Source organism: Lagopus muta, chromosome 4, assembly GCF_023343835.1.
Source record: "Lagopus muta isolate bLagMut1 chromosome 4, bLagMut1 primary, whole genome shotgun sequence".
Taxonomy (NCBI): domain Eukaryota; kingdom Metazoa; phylum Chordata; class Aves; order Galliformes; family Phasianidae; genus Lagopus; species Lagopus muta.
Window position 1 is genome coordinate 29,861,870 of NC_064436.1, and position 17,714 is coordinate 29,879,583.

General features: G+C 38.5%; 1 protein-coding gene across 1 annotated transcript in view; it reads right to left on the minus strand.

Annotated features, from left to right (window-relative positions):
* Nucleotides 1-17,714, minus strand: part of TNKS (tankyrase) — a 105,489-nt gene that overhangs the window by 13,045 nt on the left and 74,730 nt on the right. The window contains exons 12-19 of the mRNA XM_048943227.1: nucleotides 12,418-12,589; nucleotides 10,601-10,680; nucleotides 9,510-9,655; nucleotides 8,225-8,390; nucleotides 4,791-5,010; nucleotides 4,158-4,267; nucleotides 1,711-1,899; nucleotides 362-599 (exon numbers count right to left, since the gene is read on the minus strand). Of these exons, the coding sequence (XP_048799184.1) occupies nucleotides 362-599; nucleotides 1,711-1,899; nucleotides 4,158-4,267; nucleotides 4,791-5,010; nucleotides 8,225-8,390; nucleotides 9,510-9,655; nucleotides 10,601-10,680; nucleotides 12,418-12,589 (1,321 nt within the window). The remainder of the gene's footprint in view (nucleotides 1-361; nucleotides 600-1,710; nucleotides 1,900-4,157; nucleotides 4,268-4,790; nucleotides 5,011-8,224; nucleotides 8,391-9,509; nucleotides 9,656-10,600; nucleotides 10,681-12,417; nucleotides 12,590-17,714) is intronic.

A 17,714-nucleotide genomic window follows, 5' to 3' on the forward strand; every position in this document is an offset into this window, starting at 1 on the left:
ACAGCATGTATTCCAAATAAGAATCAAAAGATCTAAAAAGTCTTCGCTATCATAACATTGTCAAATTAATTCTCATTGGATCTTCTGGATAAAATCAACAACAAACATCTGGGCACATAATCAGATATGCTTTTGTAATCAGAACTAACTGTGAAAAGCAAAGATAAGTGAACAGCCAACAACATTCCTGCAGAGCACATCAGAACAGAGAAACATCAGACACTTCACAATGTGGACAACAGTTCAAACTGTGCAGTAATTTCTGCCTGGTCAGAAATGCTTTTCAGATAAAAACAAGAGCTGCTGTGAATCTAAACTACTGTACTTCTAGCAATGCAAACTCGTCCAGCAGCAAATGCACCTTCTCCCTCCTTCCTTTCAGTTCCCGCTGCTCCATCACCAGTATTTGATGCCCCTCCGACTGCTAGCTCTGCCAGCGGCCCGGTGAGGTTGTCTATACTGCTGGCAGCAGAAAGGCAGGATGGCGTAGATGCTGGCGAGATCAAGGAGGCACTAACAACAGTTGCTTGAGGCTTAAAGCATGTAGGTAAAGCTTCTGGAGGCATCGCATCTATCAGCAGAGCTCTGATATCATCAGCCTGAAAAACACAGAAACATTCAACATGAGGCTCATTTGTATCACAAGTCACTGATCTCTGTAAAGAGTTTTTTCTTGGAACCCTTTTTTTAATTAACCACCCTATTCTCCCAGTTAAAAGGAAAATCTCCTGTTTTTCTAACATGGGAATTTATGGCTGCTAGAGCATTCCAATACATTGCACAGAGACGTCACAGGTGTTTAAGGCAGGTACAGCAATATAAAAACATTATCCTCAGCAACTTAGGCCGCACAACACCATCTCAATTTGTGTCAGTTAATTCTGGTCAAGCATTTTGCACTGGATCAAAGTTTCAATGGAAAACTCTACCCTTCCCTTTGCCACAATAATCTCTTAGTATTTAAAACAAAAAACCAACAAGAACTTCAGGAAGACTATGAACTTAGCTAGCAACTGCACTGCAAAATGCCTTTATAGACTAAATTAAAAAGAACCCTCATCTTCAAGAATTTCCTCTTGACACGTCCTTCTGTGATTCTTGCACCAGAAATGGATATGGCATCCAATTTGAGTGTAGTTATCTATTTTAGCAAGAATGGTTAAGCTGACACATGCATGTTCACACAACCTTCTTAGGTTCCTTCACCATCTGCCACCATCACCACTAACAAGAAAGTGTGCAGTGCCAGTTTCAAAATAGATTAGACAGTCACTCACAAATTCTAGGATGTTGTTTTGGAGCTCGTCAAAAAAGAGCTGAGGTAATACGCAGGCACCAACCATAATCAACTACTAAGTGATTCCCTTCCAATAAAAGCTCATCTCATTTCTCTTCCAGGTTCAGTGAAATCATTACTGACAGCCCACACAGGCTGACTACCACTGGGGGCATTTTCAGATAGATTAGCTTCTGGCAATGAGAAGACTCATTCCAGGAGTGAATCCTTTAGCAGAGGGGATCCTTATATCACAAACCACGTTAAGATCTCAGCCAGAGGATATCCATGGGTAAAAGAAATTGCAAATGCACCCCAGAGACATTCATTTCCCTCTACTTTGACACAGAGAAAGCTGAAGGTGCAGAAAGTCATTTATATGCAGAGCAAACCTTCCAGAGCACTCAGTGGCTGGCACTCCAGCAAGAACTTACTGTTGCCAGGTCTAGTGGTGTCTGACCCTCTTGATTCTTCATGGTTGGATCTGCTCCATGAGCTAAGAGCAAAGCACACAGCTGCGTCCTTCCTTTTTGTGCCGCTTCATGCAATGGTGTGAATGCCCACTTATCTGTTGCATTTACACACGTATTGTATTTGATCAGCAACGCTGCAATGTCCACATGCTAGAAAACAAAAACATTTTAATGAACACAACACTGATAATAAAACATATTTCCCACTTTATGGTGAGGATTAATGATGCTTAGAGAACTTCATAATTTCTCTTTCCTTTTTTTTTTAACCTACTTATTTCCTCTTTATGCAGTAGTGCACTCATCAGGTGTGGCTCTACCCTGTAGCTCCACAGTCACTAAATCTGGATCAACCTCACCAGTCCATTTTTGATCAAGCACAGAATTACATTTCTGTCAAATCACTTGAACTACATGGTAAGTAGTCTGTGCTAGCTACAGGATCAGGCCTGATATATCTTCCAGCATAAAACACAAAGGCTTAGCTGTCAAAACATTTGCAGAACTGGAAACACAAATGTATGGTGCTGTGACATTTGTGACACGCGACTAGGAGATGTGAACTCCAATGCTACACTACTTAGACATCACTTAGATATCTGCATACAGAGCTTTGCCATGGAACCCAAGCCAACACAAATTTATTCTTCCTCCAATCATATTTTGAGACACGTAATTGATAAATCTCATTAAGAGTGTCATAAGAAGGCTACAAAAGTACTTAAACCTCCATGCTTCCATCAACTATGGAACTTCTATCTTGGAAGTCTTCCAGATTAAAATAACAGAAAATTGGTGAATGAAAACTCTCTTTGACCAATAAAATTACTTCTGGAATACAGCTTAGAAATAAAAAAAAAAGTAGGCAAGAGAATGAAATACAGAAAATAGTAAGCAGAAGAACAAAGACTTCTGCTAATGGATTTCATTTTTTTTCTTTCAACAGCAATTAAGTGACTCTTAACAGCTCTAGAAGCTTGCTCTGAATGGTTTGAAATTACTGCTGACCTTATTTTTCCTCTTCCAAACTTTTAAAGCAATTGCATTTCCTGCAGCTTCTCTGCCATGACACAAAACCCTACTGAGAGGCACACATAATGAAGCACTGGCTGAGAGAACTGAAAACGCTTCACGAGGAAAAGGTTGCATCTGTGGAACTTGCCAGCATCTGAACATCTGAAAGCAGTACTCATCTGCCTGCTCCCATTACAGAGATCTGACTGGGCTGATGACAGCTCAGAAGTACGGGCAATTACAGGAAAAGCACTGAAACACAGCCTCATTAACTTTTCCTAGAGAGAGCAAGATAACCAAATTAAACTGGCATTATGATTTTGAAGTGATTATCAGCTTGAACCAATCTCTTATGTTGCCATGTGACAATAAAGAATGCCTTATTGACATACAGAATGTGTGCTTTGGTTTGCTATGCTTTGAATGAGTGAGCACAACCTTTGTATCAGAATATATCTCTAGATCTAAGCAACGTGCCGAGCACTTAGTATTTATGATTGAAGCTGATGAATGGTATTGCTTGATATTAGGACCAGCAGTGAAAAACCACAGTGTTGCACTTCAATATCTTGAGCAGTATTCAGAGCTTCTTGCTCTCTAGGACATCAAATGCCCAGACTGACAGAGAACCAGTGCAAATGACGCAGGCTGTATTTCAGTGATACACTCACTAGAAAGAAGGTGAACACTGCACTTTTCCCCACGCCTTCCTCATTCAGATCTCAATAGAAAGCAAAACACGCGGATTCATTAAGAATGCCTCCCCTAGATTTTGCTCTTCTCATGCTATGGCCCTGCAGTAACAAAGCATTTAATTAGATTGTCAAATCCACCCGTTTTTGAGCTTATGTCCTCTGCCTAGCCTTAAGCATGCTGCTAGGATCTCCTCAAGCACCATCTCTGTACAACTGCTTGCAAAAGCTTTTTCTCAACTCATCTGCAATTAGCAGCTGCTTTTGAGGCATCTGTGCAAGTAGTATGCACAGAGACAGAGGAAAGAGGACCAGCCTCATCCAAAATAGTTTCAATCAACCATAGCAGCCCCACTGCAACAGACATGATCCCTTCTTACTTCCACACAAATCTTTCAGTACCAACCTGAGTTCCTTCCTCTTTCAGCAGTCACACACAATTTAAACATTGAAAGCTTTGCATCTGCTTGCTTGCAGAAAGGCAAAGTGATCTTTCCAAACTGCTACACCCAAATATGCCTCACCAAGCTACATCTGTGGGACTAGAAACAGGATGCACATCAGCAACTTGCTCAACAAATATTTCATGCCATCAGAGGCTAAGGTTGTTCACTGCGAGACAACTGCAAAATAACCAGCTTTGGATATGACTTCTAGGAGCTCCCTGTTGATGTGTCCACAAGCAAAAGAGCCTGTACCTACCCCATAAGATGCTGCATTATGTAGAGGTATTAATCCACCTTTGTCCTGGGCATTAACATCAGCACCATGCTCAAGAAGGTATTCAGCTACTTCCAAATTGTTGTAACCAGCTGTAGAAAATAAACAGGAAAAATAAATTGAGTATTAGGAGGGGTTCAGCAAACAGAAATTGTCAGGCAACGTAGCTAAAGCACTTTTTTCAACTGCAAAAGCTCTTTTTTTTTCCTAGTAACCATATTAACTCCTGAAATACAGGTGCCAGTTAACAATACTCTGTATGGTAAAGTTGTCCTTGAAGCTCTGCAACCCCTTCTTATTATATTATGGGAAGCAGACAAAACATACAGGCCCTTGACAGTGGTGTCCAGTGCCAATACAAGAAAGAATGGGCACAAATTGGGACACAAGGTTCCTGGTGAACATCAGGGAGCACTTAGCAAGTGATGAAGCAGTGGTACAGGTTGCCTAGAGAACCTATGGAGTCTCCCTCCTTGGAGATATTCAAAACTCACTTGGATGTGACTACAGACAACCAGGTCTAGGCTCCTTCTTGAGCTGAGGGGTTTACAGCAGATCACTTCCAAAGGTCCCTTTCAACTTCAATCATTCTGTGAAACACATTAAGTCGCTCACCTGCAAGATGTAGTGGTGTTGAATTTCTTCCCTGGGTGTCTCTGCAATTGATATTTTCTTGAGTACACAGCTTCTGCACTCGAGCCAGGCACCCTTTCTTGGCGGCATCTAGCAAAGCAGCATCTCCGCGCAGTAAGTCCTGGATATCTGTGTCTCCTTCTTTCACCAAATCTAGAGGAGTGTTCCCATCTCGATTCTTCTTTGTTGGATCAGCCCCATGCTGCAAAGACCAAAGTGCAATGCTGATGTCAAAACCATAAAGAGTGCACACAAATGTCACTATTTTGAAGCACAGGTGAAGCAAGGGATTTTGCCAGTGCAGCTGTATACAGTAAATAAATCCAGAAGGACAGTATGCCAATCTTGGCTAATGAAGCCAAGATCTCAGGTTCACTGAATATAGCCCTGCTGTTGAAAGACATTTCTTGGAGATATGATCTATAAAAATATTCATTTCTACACTTTCTATTATATAACAGCACAATCTTAAGTTGTTTACAAGTCCTGCCAAGCAGTAAGGAAAACATTCAGTGAGACAGCAGAAAAGTGGATTTAAAATGTTGCTGGAATATACCTGTGCTCATAAAACATGCAAATCAATCACAGAAAAGAACAAACTGCTGGAGTACAGGATAGACAGGGGAACAAACATCTACATCATAAAGCATGAGTTGTGTCCATAAACAATGTTGTGGGACAACAGCTCTTTCTCTGTACACTGCCAGCAGTCACGGAAAGATCAAACAGATAGGGCACAGGCAGCTGTAGGCATTTTAGTTCTTTGGTTGGCTCCTTCAGAACGATCAGCAATCTAATTCCTGCCAGCAAGTCTACCTTTGCATTTCTCACCAGTCACGCTGGCTACATGCTGTGCCAATGTGAGCCACAGAGAACGAAATGGGGATGGGAAGAGCAGAAGGAATGAACCATCTTGTACTCAGGAGCATTACAGAAACGTTCAAGGTGAAAAGAGTAAGCAGAAAGGGACAGAGCACTAATTACACAGAACCAGATCAGCATTTGTAGTACTCTCGAGAAAAGAGTTTTGGGTTTTTTTTTTGTTTGTTTTGGCAAAAAGCTTTTCAAAACCAGGAATGACTTTCCCAGATACAACCTTAGATTCCTTAAGTTTAAACTCACAAAAATCAAACTATTCAAAGCATTGTCAAGAATAAATATCTAAGTGAAGAGGTAGCTACTTCTCAGACTCCTTCAAAATCACAGAAACAAACAAAGGAGCCATTTTAAAGAAAGGCTTTGAAAGTTTCTCTAAAAGGTCTGTGTGTTTTTGTTTCATTCTTTACACAGAACAGGGTAGAAAGAGCACAAGTCAGGAGAAATGAATCTCAACATTTACAGCTCAGCAGAACTGACAGCACTGCCATTTGGCATGAGGCACACAGCAGGAGAAGCTCTGAGTAAACTGCAGTATGAGCATGTATCCATGGACACTCAAAATCTTTACAAAACCATGTCATCTTAAGGGTGCATTCAATTCTTGTGCAAGAATGAGTTCTAAAAGAAAGATTTCAACATTTCTGTATTTCCTGTGGCAAGACCCTTTGAAGTTGAACATGAAAGATGGCTATATTCCCACTTAAATGGTCAGAAAATTCCAGAGATCTCCAGTGCCTGTAAAGTAATGCTGTGCTTGAGCAATTACAAATGCTTTTAAAGCTTGAACTCCTGTATTCAGGTGGTACTAACATGGTCATCACTGTGTCTACTCCACAGCCATGTCTGCACACCTTGTGGTTTTTGCTGCTGCTGAGTTTTTAAAAGATGTGCTCTCTCTCTGAATCTGAATACTAATTTGGTAATCAAATGAAATAGTTGATGAGATAGGTGAGAAATATCACAGAACCACAGAATTGCATAGGTTGAAAGGGACCTCAGGAGATCATCAAGACCAACCCTCTGCTAAAGCAGGTTCCCTACAATAGGTTGCACATGTAGGCATCCAGATGGGCCTTAAAATATCTCCATGGAAGGAGACTCCAGAATCGATTTGGGCAACCTGTTCCTGTGCTCCGTCACCCTTATTGTAAAATTCTTCCACGTGCTTGTATGGAGCTTCCTATGTGCAAGTTTTAGGCCACTGATTCTTGTCCTGTCACTATGTACCACTGAGAAGAGCCTGGCCTCATCCATTTTCTTCCCAGCTCTCTTTAGATATGTATAAACATTATTCAGATCCCTCCTCAGTCTTCTTTGTCACAGGTTGAACAGAGCCACATTACTCAGCCTCTCCTCATACAGGATATGCTGCAGTACTTTTATCATCTTTGTGGCCCTCTGCCGGACACCTTCAAGGAGATCCCTGTGTTTTTTGAGCTGGGGAGCCCAGAAATGGACATAGTATTCTAAATGTGGCTTCATGTGGCAGAGAGCATGGCGTGCTGGCCATACTCCTTTTAATACACTCCAGGATACCAAAGATGATCTTGGCCACAAGGGCACACAGCTGGCTCATGGCCAACCTGCTGTGCACGAGAACACTCAGGTCCTTCTCTACAGATCCTCTCCAGCAGTCATCCCCTAACCTGTAGTGATTCATGTGCTTATTTCTCCCCATATGCAAGACTCTACACTTATTTTGTTATACTGGGCCTTTGCAGCTGCAAGAGCAAAAGAAGTGCGTGGGGAAGAACAATTTAATTTTAAGACAATCCACATTGTTACTTATTCATATTTTAAATACCGTGCTTCAAGAAATTTGAAGTCACAAGGCTATAATAGGAAATAGCATTGGTAAGAAATCCACTAGAACCCACTTCTAACATCCCTTAGAAGTGACCTTATGTTAAGAACTCCCAAACTCATGGAAACATGTTGGCATTACCTCACATCTTTTACAGCTTCTGCTGATAAGGAATATTTATTCCACAAGATACTAATACACATTCCCTCCAGGATCTTGATAGATTATACATTGATCTAACAATTTATTTTTTTTTACTTGTCAGACACACTAAATAAGTCCCCACCTACAGTTATTGAACTGTAACACACTCTTGCATGTATTTACAAAGATTTACTAAACCACATAAACTGTTCCAGAAGGGGATGAATAGGCAAGGACTTCTGGAGTTTTCTGTTCATTTGGTTGCTGTGGGCTTTTTTCTTTTTCCTCCTTTCCCAAACAAATTCTTTCTCCCCCCCTCCCACCCCCAAATAATTGAGAGTTTTGTCCTACTTGGTTAATAGCATTAACTGGTCATGCTGGACCAATCTAATAAACCTACTGGAAAAAACAACCATTTTAACAATTCTGTGTAAGTGAACAGACATTACACAATACGCTGACAACTGTAAGATGAAAATAGGTTGAATGGCACCATTAAGAATTCACAATGCAAATAAGTTTGAAAGCGATCTTACACAAAAACAAAGCATATATTCAAAAACACATTTAAAAATTCTAGATCACATACTTTTAATAGCAGTTTGCAGATTTCATATTTCCCTTTCGCTGCTGCTTCATGAAGAGGAGTGAATTTCCACAGGTCTGCTACATTGACAGAAGCACCATGCCTCACTAAGAGTTCAGCTACTTCGTAGTGTCCATAAGAACAGGCGTTGTGCAAGGGAACTAAGCCACTAATCAAAGATAAAGTTTTAACAGCTACAGAAAATGCAATCCAATATGCAATCACACAAAATTCCAACAGATAAAGCATTCACTGGACAGTAGTCCACATTTTTCAGACTTCTATGGCTTTATTTCCTTCCTATTATTAAATGAAACAAACATCATCCTTGTCCTTCAGATCTCATAGAGGAGGCTTCTAAATGCTTAACAAACATCAATGTTGCTTTTGCTAGAAGTGGCTTTAATGCTGTTAGCAGCAGCAAAAAACAGTTGCAAGAATCGCTACAATCTGACTATGCATAGTTGAATAAAAATTTCAGAAAAGGTATAAAACTAAGCAATGAATTTGAAGTACAGTTATTAACAACTGCACACCCACAGAAAGATGTCCAAATATTTCTTTCAAGGAGAAAATTGATAATTCAGAGCTGGAAACGAATTACCCCTCACCCTGAAGTCCAATATATTAGAATGAAAGATAAAAAAAAATCATACTACTCCAGTCAGTCACTTTGCAAGAAATCAGATAATAAGATTTGTAAAGGATTTATCTTATCTAACTGAATAAATAAGTTAATAATAAAATCTAACCAAACCAGAGAAATGGTTAGAGACAACCCTGGTATTTTACCTCATATAACTCCAAACTAATTTTAGATCACCTGAAATAACTGTGAGGCTGTTTTTAAACACTGTAAAATCTCTGAAATAGACAAAAGGGGAAAGAGAAGGATCATGTATTACATTGCCAGATGTGTGTCAGACTGTGGCTTTGCCAGAAAGTTATATTTAACTTAATCAATATTAAATATTAATAAACTTAATATTTAACACAACTTAATTATTGTCTCCACACAATTAATGACAAAAACAATGCAGAAGAATCATAGGATTATTTAAGATTGGGAAAGACCTCTAAGATCATCCAATCCAACCATTAACCATTACTGTCCACTGAACCATGTCCCTAAACACTAACCTCTACCTTCCTTCTAAGAAACAACATAAAATTTTAACAAGAAAAAAATATCACAATTGTGTTGAAATTCAAATCAAAACAAAGAGAGGAGGTTGAAATCTCACAGTAATAAAACTCAATACGAGTATATCACAGGATGAAAATATACCCTTTATCTTTGGCATGCACGTCTGCCCCATGGTGCAACAGATACTCCACCACTGACACGCGGTTATATCCTGCAGCAAAGTGCAGTGGTGTTGAATGGCGGCCTTCCAAATCTCTACAATTCACATTCTGAGGGCTGCAAAGTTGCTGTGAAAGGAAATCAAGACCTATTAAAAGACTGGAAAAAAACAAACCCACCCCAAGCAAGAAAATCCGCAAAGCAAACAAAAACCCTACCCCTCATCAATCATCACAATGCAAAATTTGGTTAATTTATTATTATATACCAATTTTTTGAAGTTAGATTTCAGGAAATTTTCCACAGAAGTAAAATCAAAAGTATAACTTATCTAAATTTATGTCTGAAAGCACTTTCTTAACAAACAGGACTTAAATGACAGAAGCAGTATGAAGATGATCCTAACACATCAAAAGGGCAAGCCTCTAAGTCATCGAGCACCAGGTTCAAGTTCATGTAAGTTTCTCCAGACAAGCTACCATTTCCAGCTCATGCTGTCTTCACAAATCTAGAAATATTGAGCTTAGCAGTCAAAGGAGTTGGTACACAAAACTGCTGCTGAGTGTTAATATATATTAATGTTAATATATTGAAGCTCAAGCTGTGACCATGCAGGATGGTCTACCTGCAGCCTATTTTACCTGAAATGTCATATGGTTGCATGAAAGCTAAGACCAAGCCTTCCTGCAATGCCAGCATTTCATGGCATAACTGTTCATTTCAGAAAAGGACAGCTTAAAATGCTACATCTCACCTTCTAACACTTGTCTGCTTGCCTTCTGATTGAATCATGCCTTGTTAAAGAATACGGCTGTATATGAAACAACACATCTGATTCCAACAAAGATATGGCTGTGTGAAGGACTCAGAGAATGAACAACCACAAACTCAGAGAAACACCGCAGCACATCCCAATGTCCAGCTTTCTAGAAAAAATATTAAGAAATTGTCCTTCACATTTTTTATGACTTACCATCCACCGGACACTACTTCCACAAACCTTAGGTGTAGTGGCTTCCATGAGGATTGCATAGCAATAAAGTGAAAAATTAATATGAAAAGCTCAAATTTACCTTCACAGTTTCCAAGTCTCCAGCTTTGGATGCTTCTAACAACCGGTAATCTACATCAGATGTACGCACAGGTGTACTTTCTACATACAGAAAAATATGTTTCAGGATTATTAATTACATTGTATCGTGCTCAACATTTTCCAAACTGGGAAGATACATCTGCTAGCATTTGTAAAAATGCCATGGAATTGTGATGTTCAAATACAAAGAGCCTAAACAGCTGAGTAAAGAATCAGTCAGACTGGGCTCTACAGCTGACATCACTCTGCCATTTCTGCCATTTCAAGGCTTTGCTAATTCTGCATATGGTAAGAATGACATTTCTATATTCAAGAAATCTGTGTGTTCTCTGAACTGGATTCTAACTCTCGCTGAAGTTCCAAAGCAAATTGAATGAGGCCCCAGTGTACACTTAAGAGTTAAATGTGCTCATTTCAGCATGAGTTACAACCTAAGGCTGTGTGAGGTTTCAGCTCACCTTCAAGTTTTTTTACTTTCCCCACAACAGCACTGCCACCTCAGCATCCTGAGGATGAGATGAGACTTAGTACTACACTGGATTCAAAGCTTCATTCCTCAGCTTTACTTTAATCTCCTTTCTGGACTCCTATCCTTGTCTTCACAAGACAGTCAAGATCAGAAACAATCTAATTACTAGAAGAAAGAGAAATTTGAATTCCACAAATGTACCAAAGGACTGCGTGAAGCAAAGAAACAAATCTCACTCATTAAAAGAAGCAGAACTAGCAGAATTTTCTAATAATTTTTTGGAAAAATAAAAAGATCTCTTGATGAGCTTTCTTACAGCTCTAACTCAATCTTACAAGAATGAATACATTGTAATTTTGTAAATAATTTCAGCATTTGCTTGTTAGCTTTGAATAACACAGAAAATGTCAACACTATGCTACTGACGCCAAAAACTTTTAATATGCTTTTTTAAGCTTTTGAATATTTCAGTCTTGAACAGCTTTACAGTTGTAAGAGAAAAGCTGCAGTCTTCCCAATGAAAAGATGTACAGTATAACACCTGAAGTGAGGTTTCATAGAGTAGACATTGTGAAAGTGAGTTTATAATTCAAACTGAAGTGAATATTTCCTGAATAATTCTAACCTTACAATTTAAAAATCTTCACAGGATGTGTTTACTTTTTAAAATTTATCTCTATCATTCTTCCCCTTCCGTACATATACACAGTCACGTGCACAATTTAATCAGGTAACACTATCCAAACAGCAAACTACGTCTCAAGAGTGGGTGGGTATACTTTAAAGTGCTGAAGGAAGTGAAGCTCCCAGGTACAGCAGGTTTTCTCATCAATCTGCCTTCTTAAGACTAAACGCAAATCCCACTGAAAGGTAATTGCTCTTTAGTAGCTACTGTTACAATTATTCTTCCTACTCTAACACATTAAAAAATGACATGGGTAAAATGATGCATATGCTCAAAACGTTGTTATCTAAGCAGTATCCAAAGCACTTTTACAGTAAAATCCTTCCCTGTTGGACAAGCAATAGATTGAAACGGTTATTAACTATCAATATTTTTCCGTTTGTGCACTCCAATCTCAGGTGAGTAACAGCAGTGCTTTTTTCAATTCTTGTTTTGCATGGAATCTCTGAATTGAGCAGCTATGGGTTTCTGTTTCCTAAAGAAATACCATACAGAACATACTGCAGATGTGTGCGCAGATGGCAGAAGGGAGGAATGAGCAAACTACACTAAGTCTCTTGCACTGAAAAAGAAATAAGATCCACAACGGTAAAAGATAGGGAGAAGCCAAAGTTCAAATACACAAGTTTTTATTTTTACCTACCACTTAGAATCTGTTGCACTGCTTCATTTCCTATCTGTGCAGCTGTGAATCCTTGTAAAGAGATGATGGAGGGATCAGAGCCATAATTCAGCAGGAGTCGGCAGGTTTGCAAGTGACCTGCTAAAGCAGCCCTATGTAATGCTGTTTGACCAAGTGTGTCCAGTGCGTTCATCTGAAAAATCAGCAGCAATGTAAAACAACATTTTTAGAATTAAAAGCCTGCACCTGTCCCTGCCCTTAATAGGAAGAGCAATATCAAGAAACTCCTGGCATACAAGTTTATCAATCCATCCTTCTATGAGGCAACTAAACAAAACCAAACGATAAAATATACATTCCAGTGTAAAAATCATTTACTACAGATGCTTTCTTGTCTTTAAAAAAAGGTAGATTACTTGCATGCATGGTTATCATAAAATACAGATCCCCAAAACCATACCTGAAATAACAATCAAGTTTTTGAAAATTTAACAAAGTGAATTTGCAAAAAGAAAAAACAACAACAACAAACAAAATTATCGTATAGAAAGAGGTAAATAATTAACAATTCAACTAAACTACCATACTCCATCTTCTGAAGAGGAATTAACATGACTCACAGTCAATAATTACAGTAAAGATGTCATATTAAGAACACTATGGGAGAAGGAGGAAGGGAAGAAGCCAGATACAAAGATACAAAATCCTCTTTTTTTGTAATTTTACAGAAATATTAACTTAAAGTAGATGTAAATCTATTCAACACAAGACTGCATAAGAAGGCAAAATCAAGCAAAATGATGAAAAGGTATTGCTTTCAAAGAGATATAATGGAAACCTATCTGTCTGTGAAGATCTAACAAAATCTGAACCACTGGAAGCATTGCCATGGGCTCACTATCAGAGAAAGGAAGAGAATAATAAAGAGCTCTAAAAAGAGGAGAAAAAAAACTATAGAAAATAAGCTTTCAAGAAGATACTTCGTACCTAGCAACCACTCATGACAAACTTTGAATGCAGATGTCCAACAGCTTTTTTTTTTAAATCACTATGAAATACATAACTACTAAGCGCTCTCTACAACTAACTCAGAATCTGCGATCTAATTCAAAGCCTATGGACAGTAGGCTGTGAACTGCATGTTACGGTAAAAACCAGCCTTTTTACATTACTAAAATCTTTGTGGTGGCAGCAAAGGTTTTACTAGGTTGTCTCACCAAAAACACAGCCTTCAAGCCCTACCACTTTTCTTTCCATGAAAACCAGTGAAAAATATTTTGGTTAAGACTAAAATTTGATTCGGAGTGAAGTAACTACATAGCAAGTATCTATCACCTGAGAGGGTTAAAAAATATACAAGTATCTGCAGTACATCAACATCAACACACCAGAAAGAACAACATAAGATAGACAGTTTTGACATTGTTTAAAAGCCTTTTACATCACTAACAATTCTACAGGCTGGTAAAGCAGGAATTTCTCACATCACAAACCTCTCTCCTAGGAAGATGTACAGAAGAACAGCTCTGCTTTCTTCTAACCACGCTCAGCTGATGACTCTCTCATGGGATTATCCTAAAAGTCTTGTTTTAAATAAAATCTTACTGCCTTCATAAATATTAACTAGATGCTGAATGTCCCAAATCCATAACTTTGTTCTGGTGATGACCCTCATCTGTTTCAGGACATCAGATACGTTTTACTACAGATAAGGACACAGACAGGAGCACAAGTCTCAAGCTACGTACAGTTAGTAGCAAAGACAGAACTAAGAGGCTTGTGGATTCCAGAAGTAGATGGTAATACTGTGCTAGCCAGGAAAGACAATCATAGTTAGCATTTTCTGTAACACTGGATTCCCATATTCAATACTCCTGTACGGAACAAACTGTGGAAGAACAGCAGCAAGGCATCCACACTGCACAAATTGATAGCAACTGTGACCTGGAAAAAATGCTAACATTCACTTGAAAGGAACACTGGCAAAGTCATCATATCCACCATATCACGTCTTATGCAGGTCTCCTTTCACCTCCAAATAACTATCTTTGTCAACAATCAACTCTTGTGGCAGAACTGCAGCCTCCTGAAGACACACATGCCCACTTCTGGGACAGAAAGGGCTGCAGCTGACCAAGAGGAATGCATACACCAAAGGAAACTATTCTTCCACAAATTGAGAATTATTTTACAGGGCAATTTTAAAGGGAATGTGTTCACTGTGAAACAGCTGCTCTCACCAATCACCCAGCATATGTCTAAAACAAACGCAAAAGAAACTCAAGAATGTATTCCACTAAGGTTGAAGGCAACAGAATTTATTTCAAAATGAAGAATCTGACAATCAAGAGATGCCACTGTAAATTTGTAATCCCTGAAATAAATACAAATAGAGGTTAATCTCTCAAAAATCAAACCTAGTAAAATACATATCTAGGTTAGCCACTCTTCAATATCAGGTCTAAAAACCTAACATATTCTGAGAAATTCAAAGCTGAAATTTAAGCTCTGTTCGACAAAATGTAAAATATTCAAGCTGTATTGTCTTATTTGTTTGCCAAGAAGATAAATAGTTCTAGTTGCCCTAAACAAATTAAAAGCATTCAACTGATCCTCCTTTTAAGTAATTTGGAATGAGTAGGTAGTAGTTCTTAATTACTATATCTCCTTGCAGATTTGTCAGTAAAAGTGACTGATTTGACAGCTTTTATTTCACATCATACTGTCTCTGAACCTGCCTTCTTCACCATTTAATATGCATATGGTCACTCCATCGCTCGAATTGCAACATGAAAGTGGAATGGTGTTATCAAATGAAAAGCAATTTCAAGTAAGACTTCTCATGGAAAGATACCACTGTGCACAGAATATCCCATATACAACTCCTTCTGTTATTTCATTTCTCATTCTACCTATATATTTGTTCAATAAATCAGTGTCTGATGATAGGAAACCATTTTCAAGAGACTTTTCCTCCCTGAACTATGGTGACTCAGAGCATCATCCAGAGAGCTACTCAATATTCCCTTTGCTGTCAAGCAGTTGTTGCAGCTCAGCAGTTCAGGAGCCTTTTCTGCAAGACATCATAAGTGTATCAGCTTTCCTTTGCTATCAAATGCCCTAAAACCTTTCATACTCCTTGACACTACAAGCAGCACAAAACATGACAGCTTCCAAGCTGCAGTTTTCTATGAGGTCTTTCTAAAAGATACAAATTCTAGGAATCTGGGATGGAACCCATGCTCAGACAGCACAGCACCCTTCCCTGCAATGGAAGAGATCTAACTGCTCTTCTTCTGCATTTAATTTGAAGACAATTTGTAATGTATTCCTTTTTATTTTTTCTCCCCTTTGTGTAGCATTATAAATTGGTGTGAATCTATGTCAAGGGGAGAAAAGGAAAAAGGTCCAGTTTCACACTGAAAGCTCATGAACAACCTAGACATCTGTTATACAGATGTCCATTTTGCATAAAAGCTTAATATTAGTGTTATTATGCTAGGTTACCTAATGAGTAAGAAAAGATGAACTACACAAAAGACCACACAGTTAGTTCTTTGTGTTGTTAGCTATCATGATCCAAAACGTACTCCATTTTTGAAAGCAAATTTATTTTTCCAGTGCTTACTATTCCCCGTAATAAGCACGTGTCTACCTAAAATCTGGAAAGCTAATCATGGAATTGTTTATGTTGGAAAAGACCCTCAAGATCAAGTGCACTTGAAGTAATACTACCAAGTCCATCACTAAACCACATCCCTAAGCATCACGTCCACAAATGTATTCTGCATCCAAGTTACTCAAAAGCATTTTGAGTTTGTCGTGTGCAACTTCTGCAAGCTCAACAAGCTAATGAAAGCATAGGCACTGAACTCGGAATGGACATTGTGTGGGGTATACCAGACTAATGTGCAAGTGATGTGAGAGACTTGTGTCCTCATTAAGGGCCAGCAAGGCACCAAAATAACATGATTTTGTGGGTATAAGTTGACTCCTGCAATAGTAGTGTTCTCAAATATTTCCACAAAATAAATCTAGATCAAGTGCATGTTATTCAAATGGTCCTTCACTTTTTATTGGTCTGACAAACTTCAAAAATCAAGTTAACATGATGAAAAAAAAAAATCAGGATAATTAAGTTCAGTTCTAGTTCATCAACATTTTCTTGTTCATTCCAAACAAAATCCCTAAAACAGTCTTTATTATGTTCTGTCTCACTTCCCAGAACAAAAGAGCATCTTCAAACACACGTATTTCACATTACCTCACTTCCGCTGTCTGACACAGCAACTCTTCAGCAAAACAACAGGATTTCCTCTACATTCCTGAAGCAACCTCAAATGATTCTCAAACCACAAAGCTTTACATGACTTTGCCTCCTAAGTCCACTGCTGGATGCTTTTCTGTGAATCAGTTCCATTTGCCTTTTGGTACCATATTTCAAGAGAAAAGTTCTGCTCTAATTATTCACCTTTTTCAAATTGTTAGTCTCTAAGTACTGTTTTCCAAAAGTATTTTTAAGGCAGCTCATCTAGTATCCTCCCTTTGACAGTATAAATGATTTCAAATTAAAGCAAATATGATAAGCCTCAACCATCTACAGTTCAGTGAGCACTTGTTACAGGATCAAACAAGAAAATCCTATGAAAATATGAAAAAATAAAAATTGGTTGAAGAACTGTAAGTACTGAAAGGGGAAAGCCTTTTCAGTGACTGGCTGCACAATAATTTTATTTAATATTTTCATTAATGACCTTGGCACAGAAGAACTGTGCTGCAGAGCATGAATACAAACACATAATAAAAAAAAAAAAAAATCAAGATTCTCTGTGTATTATAAGACCACAGGCAGGATCTGTGCACTGCTGTGTCAAATACATTAAAAAGGCAAACAATCCCAGTTTGTGCTGGGTATTTACACTGGAGATACGGAAGTGTCATCACACATGGTAGCAGGAAAGCAAATTCCATTTTTGCTGCCTGAGCTACAAGATTCACTCTGGTGCTAGTGATGAGAAGAGTTATAAGGATGATAATGACCATTCTCTTATGAAGGGAAGACCAAGAGTTGAGAGCATAACCCATCTGGGAACTTCACAGAGCTTCATAAACGTTAATGATCTATCTTCTGTTAAGAACCGTGACTGCATTTTACAGCTAAGCAACTTAGGACACAGAAAGAGAGACCGGATCCAGTGCAGTATGGAAGTATACATGTAACTTTAATTAGGAGTAGGCACCTGTCAAGTGTTTAAGTGCTCTGCTGATCACAAATGTGAATGGATTTACTGAGAATAACATAGGAAACACATAACACA